The sequence below is a fragment of the Mesocricetus auratus genome, unplaced genomic scaffold (genome assembly GCF_017639785.1).
Source record: "Mesocricetus auratus isolate SY011 unplaced genomic scaffold, BCM_Maur_2.0 Super-Scaffold_100006, whole genome shotgun sequence".
Taxonomy (NCBI): domain Eukaryota; kingdom Metazoa; phylum Chordata; class Mammalia; order Rodentia; family Cricetidae; genus Mesocricetus; species Mesocricetus auratus.
Window position 1 is genome coordinate 46,374,264 of NW_024429190.1, and position 16,034 is coordinate 46,390,297.

The window sequence follows — 16,034 nt, forward strand, 5'->3', positions numbered from 1 at the left end:
GCTAATATACAGATGGTTAGGATTAGAGCAAAAGCATTAGCAATTGAAGTCAGGGATTGCTTATCTAGATTCTAGAACATCAGGCTAGCTCTTGATTTTAGTTGTGCCCACAGATCTCCATGAGTCCTAGAACAAAGCTTGCTTTCCTGAAGGAGTTGCAGGTCATCTGTGAAACCGATAACGGTCTGTACCATCCTGCATTAAGCATGTGTGCTTCCAATGGAGGAGGTATACCAGAACTTTCATTTGTTTTCAAGAGCAGCTCAAAGGGCATGTGGATACATGTCTGTGATTCTAGCACTAGGGAGGGGGAGGAAAGAGGGGCAGGAATTCAAGGCTAGTCTAGAGTACACAGTGAGCTCAAGGCTAGCCTGGAATACATGAGATCCTGTCTCATAGACCAGCCAGTTAAACAACCAACCGAATAACCAATGAATCTGTGATCATCCCAAGTAAGAAGCAGTGGACTTGGGCAAGTGAATGAAAGGGAAGACGTTTGGGAAGGGGATGCTTATGCTCCCATGTTGACAGCAAGAAACTTGTTCTGGAGGTGGATGCATGTTCTTTATTAGCTGACCTGGGTTATGGAGGTGGACTGCCCAAAGTAAACACAAAAGCTGCACAGTGTCTGTGAATGCAGCGCTTGCTAGGCTGATAAAAACAAGACTATGTTCCACTGCTTTGACTTTAGATCCATATATGCATATGATACACGTATATTTTTTTTTCTCGAGGTACATGTAGCCCTTGCTCTGTAAACCAAAACCCAGACTCAAATGCCTTGAATAATTTTGGGTTGGGGGATTAGTTCTGTCTGCATATAGTCCCCTCAGAAAACAGTGGTGGGTGAGAGATGTAATGACTACTGACAGAGGCCGGCGGCTTCTTTCAATTCAGCGGGAGGCTCTGGGGGCCAAGAGCTCATCTTTGTAACTGTGGCAATTAAGACAAACGCTAAAAATTCTTTCTGCCCTGGGTGCTGTCAGACGAAAACTGATGGAATCCTGAAGGTGGAGTGAATGGGACACTCATTATCTGTTCCAGGAAGGGTTCCCTCGAGGCTCGGGGACGGCAGAGGATGGTCCTACTCTGAATTATCTTCATGTGTGTGGACCGATAAGCCGTAGGCTGGAAAGGAGTCTCAATTTGAGGGAAAGCCTCAGAGGGTTAGCATGACATACTTGGGAAACAGTATTATACAGTATTTTGAAATAATAGTCAATATTTATCTGAGCATTACTTTTCTAATGGAATAGAATCTAGAGTTTCCTGAGGCTGGGAGATCATCATCATAGGAGAAATGAGGAGTGACCCTGGGGTTTATTCTCCAAGAATGCTACACAGGCTCATTCCACATTCCCAATCTGTGATAGGAACACCATCATTACACTCAGAGGTCAGTACGAGGAATGAGAAAATCATGATCTGTGCCAGAGGTTTAAATGTGAAGAGGCACCAGGCCAAGGAGGTGCATATACATTAATCCAGCTGTGGCATGAATGTAATTATGGGTTTAGACCAGCCACAGAGCCAGGCCAGAAGCTTCTCTTTAGGGAAATGAGTATGAAGGTAATTAGAATGAAAAAAAAAATCCAAGGAAAGACACTTTATTAAAACAACAACAAACTCCTGAATAGAATCAAGTGTCTGCCATTCAAGGCCCCCAAGCATCCATAAAACAGAGGTGGCCAAGGAGGGAGGAAGCAGCCACATGCATCTTTATAAACTCGGTGTTAGCACTGAGCTGCATGGGCATAGCAGGGTGAGTCCCGCCCAGGATCCCTGACCTGGAAGAGCTCTGGGTTCATATGATTTATAATCCTCTGGGACAAGGATCTTCAGAGAGAATTTCACAAGCACAGAACATATTTCTTCTCCCTTGACCCTGCTGTCTAGTGTTCCTCTGGTATTGTTGAATTGTGTGGCTGATCTTTTTGAAGAATGTTGTCAGCAGAGCGTTAGGTTCTGCTGCCTTGACTGCATCAGGAAAAATGGCCTCCTGAATCTTTCAGACCAACTGGTTCTGCTTAGAGTAGAGTGGATGGAGACAACCCGGAGAGCAGGAAGCAAGTCATACTTGTCCTGCCAAGTGCAATACCCATGCCCTGCGCACAGTAGGCCTGTCACTAGCTCAACTCAATTGGCCGCTTTATCTAGCCATCACTGTTTTCTGGTCTGCACTGTTTCTGAGTAGGAGCCAGCAGTCCTGACACTCACGGGCTTTTGAGCAATCGCCTGTTGAGCCTATGATCCCATTAGTGAAAGTGACTAAATGGCTAAATGTAGCACAAAATTATCCTGTGAGAGATGAACATTGGCAAGCCCCTGTCAAGACATCAGCAAGAAACCAAGAAAAGTTATCATGGCCCCAGATTTTGAAAAGCATGAACATACCCAAAGAAAAACAAGAGTAGATGATAATCTCCATGTCTGTGATAAAAAAACAGGACTGTTATGAACACTAAGCATCTACATTCAAGAATCTCAGCCATATTAGTAACGCCCCAGAGAGAAGAACAGATTCCATGGCTAAAATAATTAGATGCCTGAAGATAACGGGCATTATCTCTGAGGGAAATACAAGTTTGTATATCAAAATGTCTCATACACGTTATCCTTACAGGATGTGACTTGTAATTACTCCAGGAAGTAAATTTCGATTGAAATTCAAGGTATGCATATTAAGTATATAAGCTGAGACAAATATGGTTTAAAAGGAATAACTTTTCTTTATTAGTAAATAGAGCTTTGAAAAGTAGTTAGGGCAAATAAAAGAAAGTTAATGGTGATGGTGAGAACACAGGCTGTGAAGAAATTCCCGAGACGCCCCACTCATGTTTTGTCTCCCTGGAAGAGAAAGTGAGTTGGGGAAGAACCGGCTGGCTCTGGATCCATGGTGACCGGCTGGTAAGATTCAGTCAGGGGATGACAGAGGAAAATCCCTAGCTGAGGTAACCTCCAAGTGAGGAGCCTGGGCAATGCTACAGAGTACTTTTATTTGAGGAGGACAGAATATCTCTTACAAGAAAGCCAGACAGACTAGAGCTAAGTGGTGTACATAAAGGCACTTTCATGCATTAGGCCGTCATAACTCAAAGACAGATTTAAATCTAGTATATGAGCAATTCTGTAAGTTAGTAGGCCAGAGGCTTAGAGTAAATAAACAGCCATCAGGAAAATATTCAGCTATTTGGAGAATGACTCAGTTTGTACCTCCCAACATGCTAACCCCACAAAATAAATTCTAGCAGTTGGAACAGCCATCTAAATAGAGACAACAGGGTCCTTCCATAAGTGAATCAAGATGGACATCAGATAAATAATTCACACCCACCCCTTCGGTGCTGAATATCAAAGCTAAGACTAAGACCTCACTCTATCACTGACCTACGGCTCTGGTTCTATGACTTTTTTTTTAGTACAGGGGTTTGAACCCAGAGCGCTGCACATGTTAGGCAAAACCCAGTGAGTTACATTCATAGGCCTCTTGAGAGTTTGTTTGCGTATGTATGTATGTATGTATGTATGTATGTATGTATGTATGTATGCATGCATGCATGTATGTATGTATGTATGTATGTATTCTCCCTAAATTGCCCAAGCAGACCTTAAGCTTGCTATATTTTGGCTTTTGCCTCTAAAGTAGCTGGGATTATTGGCATGCAACACCTACCTGATTGTCATTGACTGACTTTGTATACAGAGACGGTGGCTTCAAATTATGAATAGCATTTAAAACTGATTGTTGGGACTCACTTTAAAGTCTCTGCTAACAAATCCATCTCAGCTTGTGAACCCTGAGACTCTAGAGAATGAATGAACCAGCCTAACATTTGTAATTCTTTCCTTCCTTCCTTCCTTCCTTCCTTCCTTCCTTCCTTCCTTCCTTCCTTCCTTCCTTCCTTCCTTCCTTCCTTCCTTGTTTTTGAGACAGGGTTTCTCTATGTAGCTTTGGAGCCTGTCCAGGCACTCACTTTGTAGACTAGGTTGGCCTTGAACTAACAGAGATCCACCTGCCTCTGCCTCCCGAGTGCTGGGATTAAAGTTGTGTGCTACCACTGCCCAGCAGCATTCGTAATTTCTAAATTTAAAAAAAAAAACAAACCAAAAAACCAGTTTGGAACTTCTAAAGATTAAAAACGCAAGATGGAGCTGGAGAGAGAGCTCAGCAGCTAAGAGGCATCCTTCCTCTCTTCCAGAGACCCAATTTCTCTGTTCCTAGCACCCAATTGCCTGTAATTCCGGCTTCAGGAGGATCCAGTACCTGTGGCCTCCCTGGGTACCTGCACACATGTGCACATATTTGCCCTCATATATACACATAATTAAAATAAAATCACTAAACGATAGCATTAAGAGAAATTCACTTTTGTTGCAATTGGACACTATTGGGGAGGACTTACCTGCAGCAAATGACAGCTTTGCAGGACAAAGCTAAGTCCAGGAAACACTGCCGGACTCCGAAGGTTAAGGCATATTTGAGGGTTTTCCCATCGATTATAAGAGCAAAATCATTTTCCTTCCGAAGGGCATCTCCAAGGGTGGTGCAGTGCCGACTGAGAGTTTCCCTGGTCCCCTGAAACATCAACCAAGGCCGTCAACATTCATTCCATTTCTTCTACTACAATGTCTTCAAGACATTTAGTCACTAAGTTTAGTTATTTTTAGTGCTTTAAAAAACTCTTTCAAATGGCTTTCACAAACCTTCATTCATTCAGTTCTCACAAGAGCCCCACTAGAAGGGAACCGACAAGGTTATCAGTTAAACTCTGTGGAAGTTATATACCTGTCCACAGCAGGGCAGAGACTGGACCATGGCCCGCTTAGTCTTCCATGACTGAAGATCATTACTCTAACCGCACAACCACAAAACTACAAACGCATTTTCAGTAAATTCTCTTCTTAAGAAAAAGAACAACACTGATCTAATTTATGAACTAGTCTAAATTGGTTTGCCGTGAACCAAGGGAAAAAGTTGGGGAATATGATTTAAATAATTTATGAGTGTTCTTTTGAGAATACTCAGTGCTATTGAAATTTAATGCCCAGGAACCTTGAGGAAATACAGGGTTTGTAATCTCCTGTAACTTTATGAATTGGCTTCTGTGGCTTCAATCACAGATTCAGGATGCTGTATGATAGCGGGAGATGGAGACATGCAGCTTGGTAATTGTGATGGATCCAATACCAAGAACCTTTCCGTCAACCAGAAGTTCACTCTTAGGCAGAGTGAAAACCTGCAGCAGCAGGGAAAGCCTTACTCATTTAAACTGCATCAGAACAGGTGCACGTGTCTTTCATCAAGGACCACTTGCCCAGCTCCTCAAAGGGAAAAAGTAAACACCACCAACACCACCCCACCACCAACAAAAAAACCAAAATAAAATGATCATTTCCTATACCCAGTTTTCTTCCTCAAATTTTAAAGACTCTTCCGGCAACATAATGGATCTGTCCAGTTCCTGTTCTAAAGAGCCCTGGGACTGAAGAAACATAACACTCATTCTACACAAGGAAACAGAAATTAAAGTTCTGGCATGAGTGCTAAAGCTACAATTATTCACACAAATAAAATACAGTCAGACATAATATGCTTATAGAATACTTCGTGTTCATTATATTCAAAACAGAGTTACTTGTGATGGCTTATTTTGATTGTCAACACTGTTACACTAAGCAACACCCGAGTGTGGCTGGGTTTGCAGAGACAGTCGGGTCATGAGCACTCTGAGCTAATGAACACATTCATGCCTTGACAGGTTTGTAGTATGGCGGTGCTGCTGGAATGCCACAGAGTGAGAGGCACCAGGCTGGGGCCTGGGCGCTGTCTTATCTGGGTCTGTTCCACTATCTGCTTTTCTCTGCTTCCTGCCCACTGTGCTGGTCCTTTCACCTTGCCCGCAGAAAGAAATGAACTCGGGAAACTGCGAGCAAAATGAACTGCTTCTCATCTCAAGTTCTCTAGTTGGGTATTTTGGTCACAGAAATAAGAAAAGTAATTGATAACTTTATTCCTATAATTTAAGGACGTGGCCCAATCATTTCATAGTTATTTCACGGTGAGGGAAGCGATAAGGAGATGAAAATTTCACATCAGAGATATTTGAGGGTGTCAGTGTTAAGACAGACTGTTCAAGCTCCTTGCTCAAGAATACATTTACAAAGTAACATCAGCTCAGAACTAAGTTTCCGCTCTGGCTGGTCTTTCTCTGCACACCCCAGGAAAAAGAACCCAAAGGCCAGGAGCTCCCGGCAGAGAGTAGCACAAGGAACAAGCACAAGGCCACAGCATTCCCTCTGTTGTTTCCCGGGAGCCTCCACAGCCCTTCATATCACCTGTTTATACAGCAGAGGTAAAGCACAAAGCAGGTCTCTTCTCATTCTTCCGTCTCTGCAGGGCTTCCAGAGACCAACCCACTAGAGTCTAACCCTTACACAGTATCGAACCTCCCCACAGTCGGAGCCTGAGGAGCTTTCCCCACAGGCTTGACTCTTGCATGTCTCTCTCTCCACAGTGTCTTTCCTGTCAGAGCAAGCTGACCTAGCAGGCTCCCAAGCTGCCCAGTGCAGGTAAGCCTATGTTAACAAAGCTCTCAACTCCTTCTGGGGAAGTGTCCAGGGCTGAACCCCTGGCCACAACATGTATAGAGCCTATAATATTACACACTCAGAATGACAGCAGTGATAAATAATGACAGCATTCCATTGGCAACAGTCCATTTATTACACACACACACACACACACACACACACACACACACACACACACACAAGAATTTCAAATAAAGATTTATGGCCAGTATGTGTGTGTGGTTTGTGTGTTGCTCAAGTGACACCTGAGCCGAAAACCTGAAACAAAACCTACAAAGGACCCCTGGAAGACTTCAGATTTCTTTGGGGGATCAGCTGTGAGTGAAGAGGAAGTCATCACCAGCATTGTGGAATGCCCACACTCCCCAGATGGTGGGAGAAGCCCCGGTGCCCTACTTTCCTTTTCTAAGGTCTTCTCTGACACCTTCAAATTGGCTGAAAACTCTCTTATTTGTGGCATCAGTACCTCTGTGCTCCCTTGGTGACTTAGCAAAGGCTGTCAGCAAATCCAGAGGTGTCGGGAGATGTAAGAGGCAAACTTTCAGGAGGGGTGAATTCTCAGCAGCCCACCTAGGGTGTGAGGTGACACCAACAGCAAGCTGTGAACTCCCTTTTTAGTTCCCAGTGTCCTTGTGTGGACAGGGAGCAGCCCTGTTGCTGGCTGTGTGCTGCTAGTTACGGCTTACAGCTTATCCTTATTTACTGTTGGGACTGTCTTAAAATGCTCTTCTTTATGGAACATCACTGCATTTTCTCCAAGCCTGGGAGCTGTACTTTATGGCCACGTTGCACTGAAGCTTATCTCCTGTGGCTATAGATAAATTTATTACTGGATTAGTTGCCACTGTGTTTACTCGTTGGCTACTGGAGGGGGAAATGTTTAAACATTTCAACGTAGTGAGTTGTGAAAGGGAAAACACATAAAGGAGAAGCTAAGTTAGAAAAAAGGCTGTACAGGGCGGAGCAATAAAAGGCCTGGGCTATATTCTGCCTGTTGTTATTGGTAAGCTGGATGAAGAGGGGCATCGGGGATGCGCTGAAGTTAAGGCAGTTTGTGGAAACAGACAGACGTACAGACAGAAGAAAGGTCACAGTACTGGTTACCAGCCAACAAGGGAAAAGTAGGGTTGACAAGACTGTGACATTTCCTATGGTGATTCTCCTCCCAAGTCCCCCCTCCCGGGACCCAGCGTCTTCTACACCCATGTACTCAAAGACAGCACTCAAGGCCACCAGTGCTTACAGGAAGTCCTGCCTGACCCTCTTGCCCCATGCTCTCCTCTTTGCAACGTTACAGCGTTGCTACAACAAACACTGTTTCTCAGTGCTGCGTAGCACACAAACTAGAGTCACCTGGGGAGAGGGACCCTCCAGTGAAGAATGACCTCCATCAGGTTGGCCTTTGAGCACGTCTGTGGGTTGGTGTCACTCCTGAGCGGTCCTGGGTTGTGTTTAAAAACAGCAAGCTTATCAAGCCTTACAGAGTAAGCAGTGCTTTCTGTGCCAGTCCCTGCCTCCAGGCTCCTGTCTCAGCTCCTGCCCTGACTTCTCTTGATGATGGACTCTAACCTGTAGGATGCAATGAACACTTTCCACCTCAGGCTGGTGTGGGTCAGTGTTTCATCACAGCAATAGATGGTGAAAACAGCACAGTCAGCAACACAGAAATGCCGATTGCGTTTCCCAGGAGGCTATTCCACATCTCCTCTCTTCTCCTCCTGGTTAAAACCTGACTCATAAACATCTGTGAGCTCCATTCTTCCCCTGAGCAGTGTTCCTGGCCCCCGTGGCCCCATGGCTATTTAGGCCCAAATACACGAAAGGCCAAGGTTTACGTATTCTAAAAACAATGAATAAATAATCTAAAAAATATTCTCATGACCCTACTTGCCCCCCCCCAGTCCTCTAGGTAACAAGAATGCTTCCACTTTTCAGGCCCCCTAAATACTCTGCTTATGCAACACAGCATGCTGTGACAGAGCGTAGTTTATACCCCAGCCTTCCTCTAGTGACTGGAGCCTGTGATGAGGAGGCCACAGAGAAGATAATTGTTAGTGACAATAGAACTCCTTGTGGGAAGTTAAAATGGCTCACTCCAGTGACCCCTGGGGAGGTTCCTCTGCTGCCTCTAAAAGCTTCAAGAATCTTGAGTACCCTCAATTAGAAAGAAGAAAATGTTACTGTTTCTCTTCTGAGAAAAGAAATAAGGAACAAAATAATTAATGACAACCCAACATCTGCTTCTGCATCAAATATCAGTGGCTGACCAGTGAATTCGATAAGACGAGCACCCAGGCTACATCCCTGGTGATCAAGCCAAGGTGTGCCGCTGTAGGCCAGCGCAGAGGAAATGGTACTTTAATTGGTTTATGGGGAACCCAGGGCGCCAGAGAGGGAGGGAGAGTGGGAGGAGTCATGCTGAGGAAGAAGGCAATTAGGGTAAGCAGAATTCTTCACAACAGCAATGAGACCAGGGGCCTTCCCAAACTTAGAGCACAAGCGGCCAAACAGACAGCACGTTCACAAAACACACTCCAATGAAAAACTTACACAACACAACGGCAATCTTTTACAGATCCAGAGCCTGGCAGCTTTATAGGAATCTTTTGCATTACGTTTATATGACCTGCAGCAGGGAAACGCTTGATAAAGATCATAGAAGGTGCCCCAAACAATGAAATCGGATATGATTTTAGAGGGAAAAAATCGGAAGCTGTGATTTGTATGGCAAGTATTGCAGTACACACTGAAAGGTTCAGGCATTACGCTGGCCTGCCCTGTTACCTGGCAGAACGCACTCAGGCAGCACTCTGGTCAGCCCAGGGTTCCATGAGTACAGCCTGCATGCTGGTGCAAAGGACCCCTTTAGAAGACAGCCCCCCCTTACACTCTCTTACCTCTTATCTCTCTCCACTCTCTTAATTCTCTTTCTACCCCCTTCTTCTCGTTTCTCATGTCTGTCTCCCCTCTCTTTCTCTCCCGCCGCTGTAATAAACTACTGTTAATGTTCTCTCTATGGCTTGTGCTCCGGTGCGCCGGTCCGGGTTCCATCTGGCGCCTTTCGCTGCCTTTTTCTAATTTAAACTTTTACAAGAGAACAACACACACGTTGTCATTTTTCTTTAGGTGGAACTGCTTAGAACTAGCTAGGAACCCTAGGGCCAGATGTTCAGAGAACATGTCAGGTCTCCTAAGAAGTAGGCCTGTGATGGGTCCCAATTGAAGCGCCCCAGAGAGCAGCTGCATAAAAATGACTCTGTTCAGCTTCTGGCCTTTCTATTCTTTCCCAAATTCCCCTCAGAGGTTTTCACAGGAGAGAGTTTTACTTAGGAACACATCCAAGGAACACCCTTCCTGAGAATGTGCAGATATCTCCCAGCAAAGGGAAGGAGAGACCACGGAACAGAGATGAGGAGAAGATCCAAGACACATTGCTTGAGGCTACTGGCTGCCACAGCTTGCCCTGGAGCTATGGTTTCTTACTTGTAGTGGCCCTATATAATGTGGTCATCCATGCACACTCCAGAGGGCATCATCACAAGTCTGATCTCCCCGACGTTAAAGGAAATACGCCTATCTATTGATCCAAAGCACATTTGGGTATTTGGGCCCAAGCACAAACTAAGTGCCCAGCTTTCTATTTATTCTTAGGAACCTATTAATGTGAGAAGAAAGAGTGATAAACTATATTATGAAGAGGGTTCTATTTCCAGAAAGGAAGAACTAATATATAGAAAACTAGAATAACACCAACTTCCAGACAATTTTTATTCTGGGATGTATGTTTGTGTTCTCCAAAATTCCTACATTGAGATGCTAACTTTTTATGTGATGGCATCCCTAGTTGGCAGGTCATTAGGGTGTTTAGGATTTGTAAGTGCCTTTTTAACAAATTCTGGGAAGTGCTCCTCCCTCCTGACACATGAGGATACAGCAAAAGGACACTGTGAACCAGGACACAGACCCCAGGAGACCCCTAGCTGCTGGCACCTCGCTGGTGGACTTTCCTGTCTCCAAGATGAAGAGAAATGGATCTTCATTGCTGAGGCCCCCCCATCTGTGGTATTACTCTAGAGCAGCCAGACTGAACTAAGACGACTTTGTTATTCTTGGATCTGTCTTTTCTCTTATGAATTAAGGGGATGAAGGCATTAGTGGGAAGATGCAGCTTTCGTTTTGGAGAGAGTGAACTTCAGTAGGAAGACAGTGTTTCCTGCTCTGGTATTAGTAACACAGGGCTAGGGTCTTCAGAAAGAGCAACCTCTAACAACAAGCCGAATGAAAATGGAGGCTGCCAAAATGTGATGACCGGTTGGAGGCTGGGCCACTGTACAGCTCTTCAGAGGCTGTCTGCAGATGAGCACAGGTCACTCATCAACACAGAGAAACAGTTGTCTGCCCAGAGAGCACGCATGCAGTTTTGTCAACGGGAGATGAGAGACATCTAGGCTGCCTGTTGGAGCATCCGTGTCACTCCAGGGTATTGATAGCATCAAACTGAGTGATGATGTCATACTGTGAAGAACTAAATTCTGGAAGCTAAACATACTCCATGGTTCAAAATTCAAGGTTTTCCTCAATGTCAGATGGACAAAGAGTACAATGTAAGGCCATCAAACCTTTCACCTTCCAAAAGAGGGAAAAAAAACCAATGTTTTACTTTGAGGAAATTAATAATAAAAAAACTTAAAAAGGGGAGAAATACTGAATAGCTCCAACCACTAACTCAACACCTTAGGGCCTCTAAGTAGGCGCGCGCGCGCGCGTGTGTGTGTGTGTGTGTGTGTGTGTGTGTGTGTGAGAGAGAGAGAGAGAGAGAGAGAGAGAGAGAGAGAGAGAGAGAGAGAGAGATTGAGATTGAGATTGAGATTTGAGATTCTTGCTAGTCCAGAACTCAATATGTAGCCTAGGTTGGGCTACAACTCATGAAACTCTTACCTCAGCTTCTCCAATGCTGGCACTATAGGTGTGCACTACTGTGAACTACCATGCCTAGATGCAAACTCCTTTTGTGTAAGATGTGTCAGCTACACAATTTAGAGTTCTAGAAAAGACTTCCTGCCGGTAGTAGAGCTGTTTGCCCATCTAACTCTTGCTGGCTGACTCATCGTACTCATTTGACAACGTCCCCTGAGGTGACACTAGAGTGCCTTGAGCTGGAGCCTAACTCTGCCACTTTCCTGAGCCTGACTCTTTCTTCAGGCATGATTCATTGAATTCCCCTGAGGCCAGTTTTTTTTCCTATTTACCAGATTGGATTAGTGTTTACTCTCCAGAGTGACTATCATGAAGCTGTGTGCTGACTTACTTATTGTGGAGAAATCGTCCTGCCCATTGCCCAGCACAAACCTGACAGACAAGATCTTTACCCCACGCTGGCATCTGGTCCAACATGTGTACCTACAGGATGAAGCAGCACCTGTAAACTGTTGAGCTCTGCCTAGCGATAGAAAATCCAGAAGGTGCAGTTAGTACTGGGATGGCTTTGAGTGTTCTTACAAAGTCTCCTAATAACAATGTTCCCATCTACCCGTGGCTGCTAAAACTCCACTCTCCCAGCACGCACTTCCTTTATTGCATAAATATTCTCTGGAAACCTGACTGCCCTCCAGTCCTAGCAATGAGAACATCACCTCTTCACAGATGGCATGTAGCTCCTGGTGTATGGTGGGAGGAGAAATATTTATATAATTAATGTCTGTTTTTCCTTAACAATTTCTGCCTGGGGCAGAACAATGTGATATAGCTCATTTCAAAAATTACAAAGTGAAATGGAGTTTCCTTGTCCTGATTCAAATGTTCTTGTATGGAGGACTGAATTAGTATATGTGTTTGTTTAAAGTAACTAATGACAAACATAAGATTTGTTTTTCCAGCACATTCTTCAGTTAGAGCACCATTAAGGTAATTGTCCGGCACTGAGTATTTTTTAAGCATGAGGATACATGTCACCTGGACAGTGGGGGCTTACTTTACTTTGGATTTACCTTTAACATATCACAATTTAAGGACAAATATTAAAAAGAAGACATATAAGCACTTGATATCTAAATCTTTTATTAGCTATTTTGGTGGCATGTGGTCCTACGTCATCATCATTTAAGACATGAGTTTTATGACCAACGGTTTCATTCTTTCCTACTCTCCACACGTTTGTGCCCTAAAATTGCAAATTAACAGAGCAGTCCAGGAGCATTTTTAATAACGTATTCTGACTATGTCAAGTATGGACCACGTTAGCACGTTCTTCAAGAGTGAGTTATGACTCCTGTAATAACAACTTGGATAAACCATTGGGTATTACTTATTTTTCTACAATGTGTTAGTGATTCAGTGGAACACTGGACATTCCAAATATGCCTACGCAATACATATATCAACTGCTCTTTCAGCTACTGCAGGCAATAGTAAAAGGATATACACCCGAGAGTAGAGAGAAACTACATTTATATACAACTGGTCCATTTTGTATGCATCTCAGTCAGGAGAGCTAGTGCACTTTGACATAGGTTTTGATCGAAAACCTTTGGTGTTTCTAAATTCCTATCCTAAATTAGAATATAATATTTAAAAACATGTGTGTATAGAACCAAACCAATATAAAGTAATTTTTCCAAAATGGGTAAGGGCAGACAGAAGGTGAAGTCATTAAAAACATATGGTCAGAGAGGTCCTCCAAAGTAGCTTAGTGGAAGGCAGCCAAACGAATGCATTTCATCAATATATATTGCTGAAGATAATGGAAATGGCGGAAGAGACTAAAAAACAAAGCCCGTGCTTTGCTGATATACAAATATGGGTTTTCCTGAAGGAGGGTAGACGTAAAACACTGTAGTTGAGAAAACAGTTCAACCTCCCAGCGGGGTCATGCCATCTGAGAAAGATCAAGGGTCACAGAATGCAAACAGGTAAGAGGAGGAAGTTGGAGTGCTGGGTAAATTGCACTCAAACCTCAGTAGGGGCTTGAGATTGGAATTATGATAGGTTCCATAAGGAAAATAATTCCCTGTGAGCATCTTGTCTCACTTGGGGTACAGAAGAGAGGAAGGGAGAGGAGTGTCGAACTGGTCGCCAGCTTGTGTTTTGGTGTCGGGGTTGGGGTATGCAGTAAAGAAAGATCAGTCCAGGAAAAGGAAGGAAGGATGAGATGGGGATGCAATTATATAATTTAAATAGTTTTGTGGGTAAAGGCTTTTACCAAAGCCTTCATGGCAATTATTTTAAACCACCACTGAGAGCCTCCTAAACACTTATTTTGAGGTTGGTATTAAATATTCTCCAGTGGTGGCTGTGATTCAATCTCGAAAGGAAGCATTCTGGGAGGAACTGGGTCGGCAGACGTCCAAACTCTCCTATTGCCTTCAATTCAGCCAGGAAGAGGTTGCTTAGAGTATACCATTGGTTTTCTGAAAATAAGCAATAAGCAAATTACCAAATCTACGGTCTGGAGAAGGTAAGTGCAGAGGCCTCTGAGAAACTGTTTCCCAGACCCAGGGAAAGTGAATGCTGGACTCATTTGCTTAATAATTTCAATTAATGAATGGAGGAATATGGAAGAATCATCATCTGCAGGGCTTTCTCAGGGCAGAGCCCAAATACACACTGTTCCCATTATTCTCTGTTTGTCTTAAATGACTTCTGTGTACAATCCTCATGCGGGCAAGCCTAAATTCCATGAATTTTCCGGAAGGACATCCTCTTTCAGCTGCTCTGTGGCCCTGGTGTTGAGTGAAAGAATTAATGAAACAAGTTGGCAATGATTCTCAGGATGCAGACTCCTGTGGCCGTGTCACTTTGTCACCAGAGACGGTACAGTTATTTAAAGATAACCCCAGTTCAGATGAAAGTACGCTCTAGACTTGGAGTAGCGGAAGTGGAAAATCGGGAGGCTATGATGGCGGGCACGCCAGCGCAAAGGTCTGTAATGTGGACCAACAGCCCCAGCTCGACCTGCGGGAGCAGAGAGCGATGCCTCCGAGTACACCTGGCACCCCATCAGTCAGTTTCTTACAGACTGTTGTTTTTAACGTTGTTGTTCTGTCCTGCCAAAGGTACGGGCAGGGGATGGAAAGAAAGCAAAGCCGAGGAGCGTGCCCTCAGACATGTCAACAGTTTGTGGGAGAACGGCAAGGGAGCAGCATGGGTAGAAAGCACTTATCTGTAATTCTAGGTCTCAGGGAAGAGTGCAGAAGTTAAGGCGGAATGAGGTAAAGAATATTCAGACTCGGGGGCAGGAGAATTTCTTGAAACAGAGATGCTATGAATCTGTGAACAATTTCACTCATGGCTAGGTACACCAGCCTCCCATGCTGCATCGTGTTTACGAAAGGGCGCTTGACACATCTAATTCTACGAGACCAAACAATGCGTTGGATGAGACTTTCTTAACCACATACTCTGGCTGCCCGCAGATACGGTCTTAAATTAGGGGCATGGAGAATAGACGATTTGTTCAAACATCATTTTCACTCTTTACTAAGGCTTGCATTTCTTACTGGGGATAATCAGTATGACTCACAGGATCCAAACAATCTCCCCACCACGGGGCATTACAGGAAAGCTCTGGGCTTCAGATAGAGGACACTAGCACCTTTAACTGCCATCTTCAGGCGCTGCGACCTCACGCGGGAAGAAACTTTGCTAGCGGTAAAAGAAATGTCAGCATTGAAGCACCAACCCCAGCAGTGGCAATGGGAGGGAACTCCGTGTGGTTTCAAACCCGTCTAAACTAGTTTCCAAAGCAATACAAAATGTATTGTATTAGACTCTGGGGACATATCAAAACAAAACCTGAAGTAGCTTGCATCCCCCCCTCCTTTCTGGAGTCAGATCAACGACTTGCTTATTCTGGGTTTCTTTCAGAAGCCATTTACTGGTGGCTGGATCCCAAAAGTGAGGTCTGTCTGCATAAAACATGCAAGTCGAGCTTAAAAGGGTGTAGATGACAACTTCAGCGTTTGTATCCTGAATGTCCTATATGTCATAGTAGACATTTTTCAGTGTTAGAAAGCCAAATGTAGCTAGGAAAAAATAGCAATTCTTGGAAGGGTTTTCTTTTACCAAGGTGTTGGGAAAAACATTTTTTTAATGTTTGTTAATTTAATCTCCAATGTGGCCAACAATTCATTTTCAGTAAAATACATTGGAGAGGGAATACTAGAATCCATAATCAAACTTATGGCTGGTTTGGGGTTACATTCTCCAATTAAGTAGAGGAGGGGAAGCAATTGCAGAGCAAGTTATCTCTCGTGGAAGCTGGCCATGAAGAGCTCTCCTCTGCCACAGACAGCAATGCTGGAAGAAATCCTAATAGTGAAGACTGTCTGCGATCATAGTATTTCTGTGTTGCTTACCAAGGCAGGGTGCAAAACTAGGGATGGTTAAGGGAACATGGACTAAAAGATGCCCCATACCTTTGGGCCTGACTGAAAGCCATTCACCAG

The 16,034-nt window shown here is 44.1% G+C and overlaps 1 protein-coding gene across 4 annotated transcripts in view; it reads right to left on the reverse strand.

Annotated features, from left to right (window-relative positions):
• Atp8a1 (ATPase phospholipid transporting 8A1) overlaps positions 1–16,034 on the reverse strand; it is a 221,849-nt gene that overhangs the window by 60,373 nt on the left and 145,442 nt on the right. For all 4 annotated transcript variants that reach the window (XM_040747152.1, XM_021229668.2, XM_021229666.2 and 1 more), the window contains one exon: positions 4,404–4,576. In XM_040747152.1, coding sequence (XP_040603086.1) covers positions 4,404–4,576 — 173 coding nt within the window. The remainder of the gene's footprint in view (positions 1–4,403; positions 4,577–16,034) is intronic.